At 34.9% G+C, this 19,809-nt stretch overlaps 1 protein-coding gene across 1 annotated transcript; it reads left to right on the top strand.

Moving 5' to 3' along the window:
* On the top strand, positions 1 to 18,522 carry LOC122394746 (dynein axonemal heavy chain 8). Its single transcript, XM_043391846.1, has 62 exons — positions 1 to 128; positions 415 to 566; positions 636 to 834; positions 915 to 1,078; positions 1,152 to 1,328; positions 1,407 to 1,628; positions 1,694 to 1,795; positions 1,888 to 2,034; positions 2,107 to 2,381; positions 2,470 to 2,809; positions 2,884 to 3,110; positions 3,175 to 3,659; positions 3,740 to 3,885; positions 4,942 to 5,091; positions 5,170 to 5,333; positions 5,396 to 5,650; positions 5,718 to 5,958; positions 6,023 to 6,222; positions 6,307 to 6,478; positions 6,542 to 6,687; positions 6,749 to 6,887; positions 6,974 to 7,204; positions 7,283 to 7,488; positions 7,556 to 7,776; positions 7,865 to 8,150; positions 8,236 to 8,374; positions 8,464 to 8,684; positions 8,761 to 8,944; positions 9,023 to 9,163; positions 9,237 to 9,584; positions 9,670 to 9,859; positions 9,934 to 10,079; positions 10,150 to 10,348; positions 10,428 to 10,546; positions 10,624 to 10,960; positions 11,025 to 11,295; positions 11,371 to 11,571; positions 11,635 to 11,880; positions 11,951 to 12,269; positions 12,347 to 12,573; positions 12,640 to 12,862; positions 12,948 to 13,124; positions 13,208 to 13,375; positions 13,444 to 13,659; positions 13,737 to 13,874; positions 13,947 to 14,243; positions 14,319 to 14,474; positions 14,541 to 14,696; positions 14,765 to 14,900; positions 14,972 to 15,123; positions 15,191 to 15,444; positions 15,512 to 15,940; positions 16,010 to 16,286; positions 16,363 to 16,549; positions 16,609 to 16,870; positions 16,947 to 17,186; positions 17,259 to 17,426; positions 17,494 to 17,635; positions 17,697 to 17,886; positions 17,969 to 18,090; positions 18,164 to 18,325; positions 18,397 to 18,522. The coding sequence occupies exons 1-62, from the start codon at positions 110 to 112 to the stop codon at positions 18,520 to 18,522; spliced, it is 12,732 nt and encodes a 4,243-aa protein (XP_043247781.1). The 5' UTR covers positions 1 to 109.
* Positions 18,523 to 19,809: the final 1,287 nt, after the last annotated feature.

Here is a 19,809-nt window from a genome sequence, read left to right as displayed (position 1 = left end):
TCCTGATATTTTAGAAGAAGGAGTTATCGATAAAGATGAATACATTAATGTATTTGATAGCTTCTTTGCTAAAAATGGAAAACGTGCAATTATTATACACTTTCAATCAATGGACCCACTACCATACGGTATGGATCGGAACACAAATTTATATCAGTTTAATTTAGTCAAAATTCCTTCTTAACAGGAACATATTTTTAGTCAAATATTACATATCATTTTAAAGTTCCCTTTCCTCTATCAGACACATATAAACATTTTGCAATACAACTTGACCTAATCTTAAACTCAGAACACTTGTATTAGTAAGTTGAATCAGAAAATATTTACATACATCTGATGGAGGAAAGAAAGAGCTATAAATTATGTGTTCCACTTTATCAAAGGAATGCTTTCAATAATATATGAAAATAGAATCTGGACGATGGAGCCCGCAATACGAACAAGAAAATGGAGTTATACGTTGCTGTGTTACCGATGGTTCTACAGAAGACATATCTGGTAAATGTGTCATAGTTTATAGATTGAGATCAAACATTGATTTTGAGACTAAAGATATTCTCGAGGTATGTTTCAAATGTAGCTAAATATGATAGACTTATACAAACTTCTATAGTTTCTTCTAAACTTTTTAGGAAACGTATTATGCTTATGCAGAAGTTGACCCTGCATCTCCTAGTGCACTTGCAGCTATATCGGAGTTAATTTTAAGATTAAATTTACCAGCAATAGTCGCTAATACAATGTGGGGTGAATTATCAAAAAATGAAGCTGGCGAAAAAGTGAAAAACAATTTTATCTGCGATTTTAGAGATTTCTGTGAATTTTTGAGTAGTAAGATATTAAAATTTATAATTGTATAATATCTCATTTAATTCTACGCGATGAAACTATTATTTTTATATTGTCTTTAGTGATCAAGATAGATTTAGAGAACACGATAAAATTTGAAATAGATTGGGACATATATAACAAGTATTTAACGCTGCCAATGGATAATATGGAGAGCGACACCAATCTGTTAGCAATCGATGCTATAGAGAATAATGTTAGAATTTGGATGAAAAGTATAGAACGGGTAAAATTTATAATCATTGATATTCATTTTAAGCTACATACAAAAACAACAATAATAATTAATGTAAATATAGGCTGTTGTTGAGAGTCAACAATTACGTAGAGAAACTGAAACAATGGGACCAAACGCAGAGCTCACATATTGGAGAAGACTGTTGGCACGTTTTTCATCGATCATTGAACACATTAAATCACCCTTTACACAAAAATATCTAGACTTCTTAACACGAATAAAATCGAAACATATAAAGGTGTGCTTAATTGTACAATATATAAGTTTCATTAATTCTGTGATTATAATAATAAGTATTTTACATACTTATATCTAGAAATGGAAAATATTGGAGAATAATGTTAGAACGATACAAATCCTGTCGGAAGACAATGTAAAGTATTTATATGCATTGGAAAAGTTTACTCAACCTTTGTACAGGTTTGATCCGACACAAATTGGGAAATATTTACCTCCCCTTATGTATGCTATACGAATGATATATGCTTCTTCACGCTTTTTTAATACAAGAAGGATGGTCACAGCAGTTTTTGTGAAAGTACTATAAAACATATTTCATATTCAAGTTCTATACAATTTAAACAAATTTATTAAAAATTTCAGATGACGAATCAAATGATTTTAGCATGTAAAGCTTATTTAACGGAGGATAGTGAAATAAATATTTGGGACGAATCTAAATCTGTTATGATATCTAAAATAAAGGTAATTATCGGTGACTATAAAAAAATAATAAATTAAATCAAAGTTAAGTTTACAAGTAAAACGATTACTGTTACGTAATTGTTATATTTTAGGATTGCACGAAATTATGTGAACAATATTACGATTACTACAATGAAATGTGTAAACAAGTAAGAGAATCTGCCGATGAAAAGCCTTTTGAAGTGTCCGAGATGTATGTTTTTGGGAAATTTAATACCTTTAAAGCAAGGATAATAAAAGTTAGCAATTACACATTTCAGTAGAAGTATTTGTGTTTATTTGTGATTACAAATACATTAATTATGTTTCAGATTATGAATGTTTTTCAGACAGCATTAATGTATTCGATCCTTCATAGTTCCGCGATACAAGGAATAGATGTATTTGCAAACAAATTTTCGAGCTTTTTTCAGAATATTGCATTGCAAAATTATGATCCATTAGATCACAGAAAACCGTACTTTGACACTGACTATGATAAATTTACAAAATCTGTAGCAGAGACTGAAACAGAATTAAGAAATTTTTTTTATAAATGTGTCTCCGAGGCACCAAATATAACAGAGGCATTGAAGGTAATAGCAAGGTAGTTATTTTATATTGATTGCTTTATATACAAATTTATTATTACGATTTACGATTTATATAGTTAATTTATTTATGCATTCATATAGATTCGAGAAATTGAAATTCAAACACCTGAGAATCGACAGGAAATATTTAGAACTTATAGCATTGTTTCAAAAAGAGATTGAAGATGTACGTGATCGATACAACGAAGATAGATCGGATCCACCAATTCCACGAAATGTTCCACCCATTGCTGGTCGCATTTTATGGATTAGACAGCTTTATAGGCGCATCGAAAGTCCAATGGAATCATATAAAAAATGCATAAGAGTGCTTAGTCACGATTATATGCAAAGGTGTATAAAAATTTACAATGCTCTAATTAGCGTTTTTATACATTATGAATTAATATACCATAAAGCGTGGTATGATTCTTCGGAAATTGTAAGTTAAGCATGATTATCGCATGATTAATAAGATTAATGATCATTTGCATCGTTCGACTTTTAAACTTGAAGGTACGATTGGCATTAGCTTCACCCTTACTTATACGACATCTGGAAACAAACAAATATCAGTTAAATTTTGATTCATATATCATTGAAGTGATACGTGAATCGGAACATATGGACAGATTTAATTTAGAAGTACCAGATTTTATACAAATAATAACATTCTGTAAAAGCAAAATATTTTCATCGTACGAAACAGTAAGAAAATTGGTCGATGAAAACAATGCTTTAAGGTGAATGTCTTTGAACTTTTCTATGGAAATAAAAAATAATTATACACTTTGTTTCAAATTGTAGGCGAAGAATACCAATACTGTTTCTGAATCTGATAAAAATTGTTCTTGCTAATCTTGAAATTACCTTTCAACCTTGCTTATCTGTAATAACGTGGACGTCTTTGAATATTTCTGAAGTGTGTGACAAAATAAAGGAAGCTCTTACATCCATGGAAATTTTTGTTAAAGAGATAACAGACATGAAAGAGGCAAGAGTCGACGAGGTGTTTGAATCTATTTCAGAAATCATATTACTGAAACTTGACAATTATCCGAAAAAGCCAACTCAACTTTTAGATGACAATGTTGCCTATGCAAATATAGTAGGCGATGATATTGAAATAAAATCATCTGCAGCTGAAAATGCTGTTATAACGATTATCAATAAATTCATGGACTTCATAATCGATGAATCTGTTCAAAACATTAAATACAATTGGATGGACCTGCAGAAATTACACAAAAATATTTCAGACACAAAATTGCTAAAAGGGAAATATGAACCAGGTACATACACTTGCTCGCTTCATATCTGAAATATTTCATAAACGTATTAGTAGATTTCACATTCGTTTGATAATTTACAGGTTTTGCTCCCATCGAAAGAACACATAAGGTTCAAATAAGTAAGGTGCATAACGATTGCATGGAATTATTTGCACACTTCAATAATAAACTTATAGACGCTTTAGTGAAATCCACTAAAAAGTCCCTTGAATTATTAAAGAAATATGTTACCGCTTTAAGGTTCTTCTTTTAATTCTAATTAGAATTTACCAATGACACTCAATTATTTAGAAATAATTTTATTTTGTCGCAACAACTGTAGACCTTTGATTCAAGACGAAGATGGCATAAGGAAAGAAAATCCAATTATGTTGACTACATTTGTTTTACAAATCCCCAATATCGTAGTATTACCTCCAATAGAAGAATTACAACATTATTTTGGGAAATTAATAATTAGTGTCCTGGAAACTCATAAACATATTATTATGTGGGGACAACGTTATTCATCTACATCCAGAATGTCGGGCGGTAGCGATAGTATGCAAAATTAATTTCTTATAATAATAGCATAAAAGTGAATTACTGGTAAATAATATTTTCCTTTTTTTTCATAAAGAGAACCATAAAGCATCGATGCAAAATTACTATCAAATAATATCTGATCACAAAGAAATAGTCCGCAGTGTGATGAGCTTGCAAGGTGCGATTATTGCTCTAAAAGACGATATCGCACAAATTGGGAATGTATGTCTACTTTGCTTCTTCTTATCTTTCCAATCTATACTTTGAATATCTTTCGTTCATCAGTTCACACAATTATACTGTAAGTAGATATATTTACGATATTCCTACATATGGACCGAAGCGAGAGACGATATTATTCAGCATTTTGTTGATTCTGAACCCATTACGCAAGAGATTAAGGAAAAATTTGTGGAATATGATGATTTAGTTGTTGAAATAGAAAATCTACCAGACCGGCATATTGTGGGGCCCATAGAAATTAACATGGGTAACAAGTTTACTCGTCTCAGGATAAGGATTTTTATTGTTCGATTATCAGAGTTCTCAAGTAATGTAATATCTTTCAGAGAAATTGAAACTGGCACTTCTAGTTGAAGCACGCGCATGGAAAACATCATTGGGTCAGATTCTGTCTGCGACTTACAAGGAGAAACTAAAAAAGATAACTGAATATATTAACGATAAGAATAAAGTTCTAGCTAGAGAGATCAACGATTTGCAAGATGTGAGAGTTGCAATGAAATGCTTAGGTGAGATACGAGATGATTTTATATCATTGGACATGGAATTAATATTGTTGGAAGAAACGTACGCATTAATGGGAAGATTCAATATTCCTGTCTCGAAGGAGGAACACAATATAGTAGACAGCCTTCGATACAACTTTACAAACATGTTAAATACGGTATTGCTTATGAAAATTATCATTACCGTTCATCGTTATAATAGTATTTCTTTAAATAAATTTTTGAATATTTTTAAGGCGAAAGAAGTTCAAGCAAAAATTTGTGAGATGCAAGAACCGCTGAAGAAAGAACTAACGGATGGTGTTGCTGTTTTTAAACAGGATGTGATTAATTTTGACCTCGATTTTGAACTCAATGGTCCAATGGTTGAAGGAATACCAGCCAAAGAAGCTAGCGATCGGTAATATCAGTATTGTTTGTATTTAATTATTTAAAATCCAAGCTTTTTAATTGCCTTTGCAGGCTCATTCTTTTTCAAGCACGACTCGAAGAATTGTGGGAAAGATATTTGACTTATAGTAGCGGTGAGAGTTTATTTGGAATTGAAGTAACCGATTATCCTGCTCTTCACCAAAGAAGAAGAGAAATAAACTTGTTGCAGAAATTATATTCCCTGTACCTACAAGTGATAAGAACTATCGATAACTATTATGAGATACGATGGTCCGATATTGATATCGAGTCCATTGTCACTGAATTAGCCGACTTCCAGAACAGGTAAACTAAAATTATCGTTATTACTTTATATGGATTGACACTAAGTTGATTATAAATTTTCCTCTAGATGTCGAAGATTGCCAAGAGCTATGAGAGATTGGCCTGCTTACATTGACTTGAAAAAGAAAATTGATGATTTTAATGAGACTTGCCCTCTGTTAGAATTGATGGCAAATAAAGCAATGCAAGAAAGACACTGGGAAAGAATGTCGAAACTATGTAAATATCATTTTGATATCGAGTCAGATGTATTCACGTTGGCAAATGTAATGCAGGCACCTCTATTAAAATACAAAGACGACGTAGAGGTATAGCTTGAATTCACATACACGATATCCGTCATTTATTATTAACACTTTAATTTTCTAACAGGATATATGTATTAGTGCGGTAAAAGAGCAGGATATAGACAGCAAATTGAAGCAAATTATTGCAGAATGGGCCACGGTAAATTTGCAATTTTCTCATTTCAAGCAAAGGGGAGATCTACTCCTGAAAGGCGCAGAAACAGCTGAAATAATATCTTTGCTCGAAGATAGCTTGATGGTGATCAGTTCGCTCTTGGCAAATCGGTACCAAATATATTTACTATAGATTTAAGATTTTCTGATTCAACGAGAAAAAACATATTTATGAATTTTGAACGTTTTACGCAGCTACAACACGCCCTTTAAAAAGGATATCCAACTGTGGCAATTCAAACTCAGTAACACTTCTGAAATTTTAGCCAAGTGGTTAACTGTACAAAATTTATGGGCATACTTAGAAGCGGTATTCATTGGCGGTGATATATCCAAGCAACTTCCAGCAGAGGCAAAACGCTTTAATGTAAGTAAATAATAAAATCTGGAGAACGTAATCATGTATTCTATTTTTAATGTATTGTTGTAGAATATCGACAAAGCTTGGGTCAAGATTATGTATAGAGCACGCGAAAGACTGAATGCTGTGGAGACGTGTACTGGAGATGAAACAATGAGTCAGTTTCTGCCACATTTATTGGAACAATTGGAATCTTGTCAAAAATCTCTTAGCGGGTAATAATATTTAGAATTAGACTGTACCAACAAGGTTTAAACTCATTCAATGTGTGTACAGATACTTAGAAACGAAACGAAGCATATTCCCAAGGTTTTGTTTCGTGTCAGATCCTACATTGTTGGAAATACTTGGTCAAGCAGCCGATTGCCATACCATTGTGAAATATCTTGATGGTTTCTTTGACAATGTGGCGAAGGTGATACAGTGTCATCTTTCTCGTTAAAACCATGCTGTTCTATTGTCTTTAAGGTCGATCTCAGTTTAGATTTTGTCCGTTAACAGCTAGACTTCAGCGAGAAAGAATACGAGAAGATTGTGGCCATGTACTCGCGTGAAAATGAAAAAGTAGAATTGGAAAGAGAAGTTATATGTACAGGAGGCGTAGAAAACTGGCTGAACACTTTGTTGACCGTGCATCAACAGTCTGTGGGTAGTGTGATCTCGCAGGGATTGCAAACTCTCACTTCTGAAGAGTTCGACATGATACAATTGATAGACAATTCGATTTTACAAGTAATGGAAACTAAGAAATTTCAATACGGAGAGATCGTTCTATGAACATGTATATGTAATTAAGTTACTGTTTTTCAGGTAGGGTTGTTAGCTTTGCAAGTTATGTGGACTCGTGATTCCGAGGTAGCGCTTAGAACAGCGAAACGAGACAGAGGCGTGATGAAGAGAACGAATGAATGGTTTCTCGATTTGTTAAACGTTCTCATTGACGTGACTGTCAAGGATTTAACGAAATACTCGAGGGCCAAATACGAGGCTTTAATTACAATACATGTCCATCAGAGGTTGACCATTAATACGAATACCTTTAATAGTGATACCTAGAAAAACAAATTCTAAACAATGTTTCAGAGACATATTCGATGAGCTATTTCGCTTTCGGGTTCGTAATGTATTGGACTTCGAATGGTTGAAACAGAGTAGGTTTTATTACGATAGCGACACGGAGGATGTTCCTATCAAAATTACGGATATCGATTTCGTATATCAAAATGAGTTTTTGGGCTGTTCAGATCGTCTTGTTATCACACCACTCACGGATAGATGCTACATAACGTTGGCGCAAGCTGTAGGTAAGGTTTATCATAGTTTTTACTTTAATGTAAATTATTTCTAATTCTGGTGATATATTTTAGTATGTTTCTGTAACTGTATTTTTAGGGATGAATTTCGGCGGTGCACCAGCAGGTCCAGCTGGCACCGGCAAGACAGAGACCACGAAAGATATGGGGAAGGCCCTTGGAAAATACGTGATCGTATTTAATTGTTCTGATCAAATGGATTTCCGCGGTTTAGGTAGAATATTTAAGGGATTAGCCATGTCTGGTTCGTGGGGCTGTTTCGACGAGTTTAATCGGATTGATTTGCCGGTATTATCCGTGGCCGCTCAGCAAATAGCAATTGTACTTACTGCACGAAAAGAAAGGAAAACATCTTTTCTATTTAGGTATACAGACTTCTAAATTCACAAATGGTGTGCTCCCGAGTAACTTATGATTTACATTTATTAAAGAGAAATATGTAATTCGTAGCGACGGCGAAGTGTACAATTTAAATTACGAACTTGGACTCTTCATTACAATGAATCCTGGTTACGCTGGTCGCCAAGAATTGCCAGAAAACTTAAAGATAGAATTCAGAAGCGTGGCCATGATGGTTCCTGATAGACAGGTAGTGGAAATATTACGCAGCTATCGTTTATTTGAATACCAATTAATTTAATTGCATAACACTTGTAACTTTTTAAATTGTTTGTACAGATAATTATGCGCGTTAAGCTGGCAGCTTGTGGTTTCAAAGAAAACATTTTACTGTCACGGAAATTTTTTACACTTTATAAATTGTGCGAGGAACAGCTGAGCAAACAAGTACATTATGATTTTGGTTTAAGGAATATATTGTCTTGCTTAAGAACTCTCGGTGCACAGAAACGAGCAAATCCCACTGACTCTGAAGAAACTACTCTGATGAGAGTGCTAAGGTAAAACTAGACGCTTCGATGATTTTCAAAAGTGGGGGAAAGAGATGTTGATGTTTTCTTTATTATAATCTTGCAGAGACATGAATCTATCTAAATTAGTGGACGAAGACGAGCCGTTGTTTATGTCCCTTATCAATGATATGTTCCCAGGAATTAAACTTAAATCTCATACGTACAAAGACTTGCAAAAAGCTATAGGAAATGCAACCGCTGCGCTTGGAATAATGAATCATCCAGAGTGGAACTTGAAAACAATTCAAGTATGCTTTGATCTCGAATGAATCAATGTATCCATCGGACAGCTTGTAAAATGAGAATGATGATATTTATGTGTTTAGTTGTACGAGACTAATCTTGTTCGTCACGGTCTGATGGTGCTTGGACCAACGGGATCTGGAAAAACGCAATGCATGTGGGCGCTCATGAAAGCTTTAACAGAGATGGGTATGCCGCATAAAGAAGTTAGAATGAATCCAAAGGTTAGTAACGCTTCTTTCCTTCGACTGTAATAATCTTTAAAAATACTTTAACACGATTGACAATTTTCAATAGGCCATAACAGCTGCTCAAATGTTTGGAAAGCTCGACGTCACGACCAACGACTGGACAGACGGTATATTCTCCACTATATGGAGAAGATCGATACAAACAAAGAAAACAGATAATTTGTGGATAGTTTTGGATGGACCGGTAGATGCAGTTTGGATCGAAAACTTGAATTCGGTCTTGGACGATAACAAGACTTTGACTTTAGCGAATGGTGATCGCATAATAATGGTGTCGAACAGCAAATTAGTTTTCGAGCCAGACAATGTTGATAACGCATCGCCAGCGACGATATCACGCATGGGAATGGTATTTATCAGCGCTTCTGTACTAAAATGGAGTCCTATTCTAGAGGTAATGTTTAAATTCAAAAGCTAATAATTGAAACTTTAAAAGTTAATAATGAAGTATCAATTAATATATTTTCTTTCTTATTCAGGGATGGTTCTTGAAACGACAACCTTCGGAAGTAGAAACATTGCGTAACATGTTCAACAAAATATATGACGATGCTCATACTTTTGTTCAAACGAGACTTCCAACAAAAATGACCATTTTGGAAGCAATCTATATAAGGCAATGTATCGATTTATTGGAAGGTTTGCTCTGTTCAGACAAAGATCCAGCAAGTACGTTGTTTTTACTTTCGAAATTGCAGTTCATTGTTTGAAAATTGGTTTCATCTTGAATTCATAACATTTAGAAGTACTGTCGGCCAATCACATCGAGAAGATATTCTTGTTCTCTCTTATGTGGAGTTTGGGAGCGGTATTGGAATTAGAAGAACGTAATGCATTGCAGGAGTTCTTAATTAATCATGCTTCGAAGTGCAATTGGCCACAGTGCAAGGTGAATATATGACGGACAATGTGTTTAATAGAAAAGTGCAAAAGTAATAATCGCAAACTGTTTGCTACAGGAAGATGAAACTATTTTTGAATACTTAGTATCGGATCACGGGGAATGGTTACATTGGTCTGAAATGGTACCAGAGTTTATATATCCACCGGATGAAGTTCTACAGTATTACACGATACTAGTTCCTAACATAGATAACACAAGAACGATGTTTCTAATCGATACTATTGCGAAACAAAGGAAGGCAGTGCTATTGATAGGCATGGGATTTTAAATATATAATTTCCAATTCAGAATCTCGATCCAGTACATATCTATTATTTTTTCTGTGAATTGCAGGAGAGCAGGGTACTGCGAAAACTGTAATGCTCGAAAGCTACATGTCCAATTACGATCCTGAAGAACACTTGCATAAATCTTTCAGTTTCTCATCCGCATCTACACCTAATATGGTTCAGGTGGCTATAATTTCAAGCGTAACTCTGTAAATGGATATTAGTGATGTTGTATAAAATATATGAGATATATTTCACAGCGTATATTTGAAAGCTACGTGGAGAAAAGGGTTGGGACCACTTACGGGCCCCCAGGTGGTCGGAGAATGACCATTTTCATTGACGACATAAATATGCCAGCCATAAACGAATGGGGGGATCAAATTACAAACGAGATTGTCCGTCAGCTAATGGAATACAACGGCTTCTATTCTTTGGATAAGCCGGGTGATTTCTGTATTATACAGGACATTCAGTTAGCTGCCGCTATGATTCACCCAGGCGGCGGTAGAAACGATATTCCTCCAAGACTGAAGAGGCAATTTAATATCTTTAATTGCACATTGCCTTCGAACAAATCGATGGACACGATATTCAGTAAGCACAATGCTGTGTTTCCCATTAATCGATTCAACTACATCAATACTTTTGCAATTTGCAGAAACCATTGGTCAAGGATATTTTTGTGATAGCAGATTTGACGAGATTATCGTGAACTTCTTGCCCAAACTGATACCTTTAACCAGAGTCTTGTGGCAGCAAACTAAGTTAAGGATGCTACCGACACCGGCGAAGTTTCATTATGTATTCAATTTAAGGGATTTGTCTCGAATTTGGGAAGGCATCCTCAGAATAGAGAGAGCCGAGTGTGATTCTATAACCAGATTGCTGAAACTTTGGGAACACGAATGTACCCGTGTAATCGCAGACCGGTTTGTCACTTTACACACAGAATTATAATGATTTAAGAGATTGAAACATCATGAGAATTATTTCTTGTTTGTCAGATTCACGACAGAGACAGACACGCAGTGGTTTCAAAACACATTAAGGCATACGGCAGAAAAGATGTTGGGCAACGATTTTAAGCACTATGTTCCTGTTGAAACATACTTTGTGGATTTCTTACGCGAGCCACCAGAACCCACAGGAGACGAGCCAGAAGATTTTGTGATAGAGGCGCCAAAGATCTACGAAGAAATGCCAAGGTACAATGCTTTGCAAAACTTGCTCGAATGTAAGATTACGATGGCAATGCGTTATCCTTTCAGTTATGATGCTGTGATCGTGAAAGTTCGACAAAATATGGAACAATTCAACGAGTACATTCGTGGGATGCATCTGGATTTAGTGTTTTTTCACGATGCATTGGTACATCTAATACGTATATCAAGAATACTTGGTGTTCCAAGAAGCAACGCCATGTTGGTAGGGGTCGGAGGATCAGGCAAACAAAGCTTGACACGGTTGGCATCTTTCATTGCGGGATATAGCTTCTTCCAAATAATATTATCCAGGTAACGGATAAATAAAATTTTAATTTTGATAAAACTCTATTCTATTTTACTCTGTTGGTTCCCCTTTCAGGAGCTACAACATTGGAAGTTTGATAGAGGATCTACGAAAGCTCTATCGCACTTCTGGCACTGGGAGCAAAGGGCATACATTTATATTTACCGATAACGAAATAAAGGAAGAAGGCTTTCTAGAGTACATCAATAATATTTTGAGCGTCGGAGAAGTCGCTAACCTATTTCCAGCCGATGAACTCGATGACATCTTAACGACAGTTACTCCGTTGATGAAGATTGATGATCCAAGGCGACCACCAACACCGGATAACCTTTATGACTATTTCATATCACGTGCACGGAATCATTTGCACGTAGTATTGTGCTTCTCGCCAGTAAGTGATCCTACTACATCACTGAACAGTGAAATCATTCGAACATGCGATTCTCTGATTGTTTGATTATATTTTAGGTTGGAGAAAAGTTCAGATCTCGAGCACTGAAGTTTCCAGGCCTGATATCCGGCTGTACAATAAATTGGTTCTGGAGATGGCCACGGGACGCGCTGTACGCAGTAGGTGAACATTTTCTAAAGAAGTTCAAAGTAATTTGCACCCCGGAGGTGAAGCTACAGTTGATTGAAGTTATGGGAGATGTGCAAGATGATGTCAATGACATTTGCACAGAATACTATGATAGGTAAGTTTACATTTCCTCTCTTTATCCTGATCTATTTTCATACATCATCCTTTTTCTTTCAAACAGATTTCGAAGACAGGTGTACGTCACTCCAAAATCGTTTTTAACTTTCTTGGAAGGGTACAAAGCGTTGTACAAGCAACGGTTGGATAACATTAATACCCTCGCTTTCCGTATGAGCAATGGTTTAAATAAATTAGTGGACGCTGCAGCTCAGGTCGACGAGTTGCGAAAAGTGTTGGAGAAGAATCAACAGGAGATTGCAGAAAAGAACGTGCAAGTGGAAGCTGTTGGTATCTTCTCCTCAAAAAGGATAAATTCACTTTTCTAATCTTATTAATCTAATTTTAAATTTTCTTTAAAATTGTTTCTAGATTTTGGTTACCGTTAATGAAAAAAAGCGAGAGGCTGAGGCAGTCAAGGCTCAGGTTCAAATTTCCAAAGACGAGGCTGAATCTATTTTGAAAGTAATAGCGAAAGAGAAGGTAGTAGCGGAACAGAAACTGAAAGCTGCTGAGCCAGCGTTATTGGCAGCAGAGGCTGCATTACAAGTCAGACTTTACTTCAGAAACTTTTGGATATTACTTTTCAAGCTATTTCTGATTTATATAACTTTTAAAAATTCTGGTTTTAGACCATAAAAGCCACAGATATTGCTACGGTTCGTAAGCTAGGCAAACCGCCATATTTGATTACTCTTATAATGGATTGTGTGATAATACTGTTTGGAAGAAAATTGGAACCAGTTAAGCCCGATTATGAACGTCAGTTTTTAATGCCTTCCTGGCCAGAAGCATTAAAAGTATAATCATTATAATTAATTCTAGAGGTATTTATAATGGAAGATATTTATTAATGCTTTGACCGTAGGTCTTGGCTGATACTAGATTTCTATATCATTTGCAAAACTTCCCGAAAGACAATATCAACGCAGAAACTGTCGATTTGATGCAACCATATTTAAACTATCATTTGTACACCTACGAAGCTGCGAAACAAGCTTGCGGGAATGTCGCTGGTCTGATTCAGTGGACAATTTCTATGGTTACATTTTATGGAATAAACAAAGACGTCCTTCCTCTGAAAGTAACTTCTGTTCTAATCAACGATAAGATTCAATGTTACAGACGTTTTTAGCTGAGCGTAAAATGAACGTTTTGTAGGCAAATTTGGCTGTGCAAGCAAGTAAATACGAAAAAGCGAATCAAAATTTAATGGAAGCTGAGAATCTTCTCAAATCTAAAGATGAAGATTTGAAGATCGTTCAAAGCGAGTTTGATGCAGTAATGGAAGAACGTCAAGTAATTCGCGAAAGCATTTATTAAACAGTATCGAATACAATGGAACTCATTAAATGAGATACCTATTATCAGGTAATAGTCGATTTAGCTGATGCTTGTCAAGCGAAAACAGACACAGCGACAGCAATGATCGATGGACTTTCTGGGGAGAGGATCAGATGGACAGAACAGTTGATTACATTTAAGTCTGAAACCGATCGTCTTGTTGGGGATATATTAATTTTAGTGGGTTTCTTGTCCTATTGTGGACCATTCAATCAAGAATTTAGAAGTCTTCTGCAACGAAAATGGTTTGATTTTGTCCAAGGTAGAAAGATTCCAATCTCCCTCATAATAAACATTACGACCACTTTGACTGATACCGCTACAGTGAGTACTATGTTGGAAAGCTTGTCGTTTTTAATATTTAGTAATTAATCAATGTTTGTATTTACTCTTTTAAAGGTTGGAGAATGGAGCTTACAGGGTCTGCCGAGTGATGATTTATCCATTCAGAATGGAATCATAGTAACGAAAGCAGCCAGATATCCACTTTTAATTGATCCGCAATTACAAGGTAAAACATGGATAAAAAATAAAGAGGCAGAGAGTAATTTACAGGTAAAACACTGATATTATAGATCAATTCATTGCAGTATTCTAATGCGGGTTAATGTTTGATTCTAGGCTACACTTCTTACTGATAAATATTTTAGAAACTATTTGGAAGATTGTGTTTCTCTTGGTCGTCCCTTGCTTATTGAGGACGTGGCAGAAGAATTAGATCCCGTTTTGGATAACTTATTGGAGAAGAATTTCATAAAAATTGGAACTTCTTTGAAAGTAAAATAATTATACCAATGCCTACATCAGAAGATAACTAATTATACGGCTCTGAACTATTTTAACAGGTCAAATTAGGTGACAAGGAAGTAGATATTCACTCAGATTTTAGACTTTACATTACTACAAAGTTACCAAACCCATCGTACACACCAGAAATATTTGCTCGCACTAGTATAATTGATTTTACTGTCACCATAAAAGGTAGTCGAGACAATTACAATGTTTAAAGCGTAATTTCGTGAGTGTATCTTACTTTCTCCTTCTACGTGCAGGTCTAGAAGATCAACTTTTGGGAAGAGTGATTTTAACAGAGAAAACTGAACTTGAGAGAGAAAAGACTCAACTGATCGCAGATGTAACTGCGAACAATAGGAAGATCAAAGAATTGGAAGCCAATCTTTTACATAAATTAACCACTGTAGAGGTGCGTGCTTAATTTCACTCCAGATGTATTTTGCAAACTACGCACACTATTCTTATTTCATATGCAGGGTCCTTTAATAGAAGATGTAGAATTAATGTCGGTGTTGAACATTACAAAGCAAACAGCGGCTGAAATAACCGAGAAATTAAGTATCGCGAAGGATACGGAATTAAGAATTGACACTGCACGAGAAGAATTTAGACCGGTTGCAACGCGTGGCAGTGTTCTATACTTTTTAATTTGCGATATGGCTTTAGTAAACACTATGTATCAAACGTCGCTCGTCCAATTTTTGGAGCGTTTCGACATTTCTATGGAAAGGTATACTTTGTACACGCGACGTTCATTCTACAGAAATATTAGATGCAAAGATGTTGGTTCGTTATAGATCAGAAAAAAGCCCGGTCAATATAAGAAGAATAAACTTCATTATCGAATACCTCACATACGAGGTGTTCAGATATAAAGCACGAGGCCTTTACGAAATCCATAAATACATGTTCATCTTATTAATGACATTGAAGATCGATTTGCAACGTGAAGCTATCACTCATAATGAATTTCAATTTTTCATCAAAGGCGGTGCAGCCTTAGATTTAAATACAGTTGCACCAAAACCGTGCAAATGGATTACCGATGTCACATGGCTGAATTTAGTTGCACTGTCTGCTTTAACACAATTTCACTACATTACGTCTCAAGTGCCAGCTGCTGAGAAACAATGGAAACATTGGTTCGACAAAGAGGCTCCGGAAGAAGAAGTGATACCAAACGGATACAACAGTTTGGATACTTTTCGACGTCTGTTGTTGATAAGGTTATTATAAAGTTGTCATTTATCGTTAATGGAAATATCAAAGTGTATTTGTTCATGATTACTTTATAGAGCTTGGTGTATGGACAGAACATTGTCACAGTCGAGGAAGTATATAGCGAGTTCTTTAGGAGAAGAATACGCAGAACCTGTAATTACTCTTATGGAGATAATGCACAGCGAATCAAGACCAAATACACCAATGATTTGCTTTTTAAGTATGGGATCTGATCCCACGCCCAGCATCGAACAACTTGCTAGAAAGTTAGAGATTGCGTGCAAAAGTATTTCAATGGGACAAGGACAAGAAGTTCACGCACGACGGTTACTTCAGAGTGCAAAAACTGAAGTACGTTTACACGAAGAGAATCTATGATATTGCATTTAAAAAGCAGTACAAAAAAGTTCTAGCAATAATCTTTTAGGGCTATTGGGTATTATGTCAAAATTGTCACTTGGGTCTAGACTACATGGAAGAAGTGGTCAACTTTCTGTTGGAAATGGATGGGTCGCATCCTGATTTTCGTATGTGGATCACTACAGAACCGCATAAAGATTTTCCAATTTCTCTTCTTCAAATGTCTATAAAGTATACTTATGAGCCTCCGCAAGGTATAAATGTATATCTTTTAAATTCATACGTTCTATGTAAAACAGTTAATTTCGTTTAGGTGTACGGGCTGGTTTACTCTCCACTTATACCGGTATGAATCAAGAAATGTTAGATCAATGCGATGTGCCACAATATATACCAATTATATATACAGTATCATTTTTGCATACTATTGTACAAGAACGACGAAAATTTGGAGCACTCGGTTGGAACATACCGTATGAATTTAATATGGCAGATTGGTTGGCATCTTGTATATTTATTAATAATCACTTGAACGATTTTGATATTAAACAAGGCATAAGTTGGCAGACTGTGCGGTAATGAGAAAAAAAAACTACTTCCTCTTAAACAATAAAATATACTTGAAAATAAGCAAATTTATTTGATGCCTAGGTATATGATAGGAGAAGTGCAATATGGAGGACGTGTCACAGATGATTATGATAAACGACTACTAAATACATTCGCTAAACTTTGGTTTTCAGAAGCACTTTTTACAGAAGATTTCGTATTCTTCAAAGGCTATCCTATTCTTGTTTACAAACAAGTTACAGATTACGTAAAAGTAATAGATGAAATGCCAACTGTAGATCCACCACAAGTTTATGGCTTGCACAGTAACGCAGATATTACGTACGTACAATTCTCTCGTAGAGCACTACATTTAAGTATACGTATAATTGCAATAAATTTGTACCATTGTAGATATCAGAGTAATACTACAAAAGCTGTTTTAGATACTATAGTATCTGTGCAACCAAAAGAAGCAGGTGTTGGTGTTGGTGAATCTAGAGAAGTAGTTGTAACGAGACAAGCGAAAGAAATGTTAAGAAAACTACCACCAATGTATGATCCATTCGAAGTTAAACAAAGGTTGGTAGAAATATATTTTTAAATAATTATTACAATTACAAATTGATTAAAAATATCTGTTATGTAGATTGCAGGTATTAGGTGCTACTACATCGATGACTATTTTTTTGAAACAAGAAATTGACAGGATACAAATAGTTATTAAATTGGTGAATGTTATTCTTAAAGATCTTCTTCTTGCCATAGAAGGTGTTATCATAATGAGTGAGGTAATTTTGTTTGTGTATTTCCATACAGAACAATAAAACTAATGGATAGAAATTTATTTAGGAATTAAGAGATGCCCTCGATAATATATACGATGCAAGAATACCACAAATATGGAAAGCAAAATCCTGGGAGTCATCGTCCCTTGGATTTTGGTTCACCGAATTATTAGACAGAAATAATCAATTTTCTACTTGGCTATACAGTGGTAGACCTGCAAAGTTTTGGATGACTGGATTCTTTAATCCTCAAGGTATTAATTTATATATATGTGTATTTAAGTAACAATAAATCCTACGAATTACTTTAAATAAATTCTAATCTTTGCTATACAGGATTTTTGACTGCGATGCGACAAGAAGTAACCAGAGCTCATGCAGAATGGGCTCTAGATAATGTAACATTGCATAACGAAGTTATACGTTATATAGCAGAAGAAATTAAGACTCCACCCGTAGTATGTTCATTATACAATATCTCATCTCAAGAAATTAGCTCGGTTAATGCAAATTATGTCTGTGTATTATTAGGAAGGAGTTTACGTATATGGATTATTCCTCGAAGGGGCTGGCTGGGATAGAAGGAACAACAGATTATGTGAATCAGCGAATAAAGTTTTATACGTATTAATGCCTGTGATTCACATTTTTGCCTTGTACAACACCCCTGATAAAGACCCAAAGTTGTACGAGGTATGTAGATTTGATAAAAACTTTTCGTTTCGTTAATTCATACTAATCCATTGATACTGTATTAATTCTAGTGCCCAGTCTACAAGAAACCGATAAGGACGTACATACAGTTGATAACACCTCTATGGCTACAAACAAATAGACCCCCCGAGTTTTGGGTCTTACGTGGTGTCGCGTTATTATGTGATATTAAATAATTCATTTCAATAAAATTTTCATTCTGTTTCCACTTGATCAGCTTTGTATTTATCGATACATGGGATAGCTACTGAAATTTTTCGGAGAAATTAAAAAGTTTCAAATCGTTTTGAAAAAATTATGTTCGCTTGCGGGCGTCCATTACGATCATTTTTGGTGAATAGACATACCCTCGAAATCCTACGCACTTTCGAGAAAAAAATTCGAATAGGTGCCTAAATTTTTCGGCAAAAAAAAAGGGTTTCAAATCGTTCTAAAAAAATTATTTTTAGTTGCGGGGGTCGATTACAATCATTTTTGGTGAATAGACATACCCTCGAATTCCTACGCATTTTCGAGAAAAAAATTCTTTACCGAAAATATAATTTCAGGCCCAGAAATGCTTCCCCGAAATGTCGTGCGTATCTTTAAAACGTCATAACTTCTGAACGGATTGAAGGATTTTAATGTTTAAAAAGGCAAATGTCGCGTATTTTAATGGAGATTATGTAGAAATTATAACAATAATGAAAAAGTTGTTCCTTGACCCCGTAAAATGAGAAAAACCACATAAAAATGGTCAAATTTTCAAACAGCTATAACTCCCGCAATAGTGAATATATTTCTATGAAACTTATTTCCGAAGTAGAGCTCATGGGTACCTACAAAAAGGTATTAGACAACTTTTCTGTAGGACGTCAAACACAATTACTAAAAATTAATAACGAATTTTTAAGAAAAATCGTAGGGGGTAGGGTGCCTAAATTTTTCGACGAAATTGAAGAGTTTCAAATCGTTTTGGAAAAATTATTTTTGGTTCCGGGGGTCAATTGCAATCATTTTCGGTGAATAGACATACCCCCGAAATCTTACGCACATTCGAGAAAAAAATTCGAGTAGGTGGAGAAACTTTTCGACAAAATTGAAAAATTTCAACTCGTTCTGGAAAAATTATTTTTGATTGCAAGGGTCAATTACAAACATTTTTGGTGAATAGACATATCCTCGAAATCCTACCCATTTTCGAGAAAAAAATTCGAATAGGTAGTGAAATTTTTTGACGAAATTAGAAAGTTTCAAATCGTTCTAAAAAAATTACTTCCATTTGCAGAGGTAAATAACAATCATTTTTGGTGAATAGACATACCCCCGAAATCCAACCCACTTTCTAGAAAAAAATTCGAGAAGGTGTGAAATTTTTCGACGGAAAAAAAAATTTCAAATCGTTCTGGAAAAATTATTTTCGGTTGCGGGGGTCGATTACAATCATTTTTGGTGAATAGACATACCCCCGAAATCCTACGCAC

The sequence above is a fragment of the Colletes gigas genome, unplaced genomic scaffold, assembly GCF_013123115.1.
Source record: "Colletes gigas isolate AHSC1104 unplaced genomic scaffold, ASM1312311v1 Colletes_gigas_Sc00004, whole genome shotgun sequence".
Taxonomy (NCBI): Eukaryota; Metazoa; Arthropoda; class Insecta; order Hymenoptera; family Colletidae; genus Colletes; species Colletes gigas.
The sequence above is the reverse complement of the archived record's forward strand: the minus strand, read 5'-3'. Positions and strand labels throughout refer to the sequence as shown.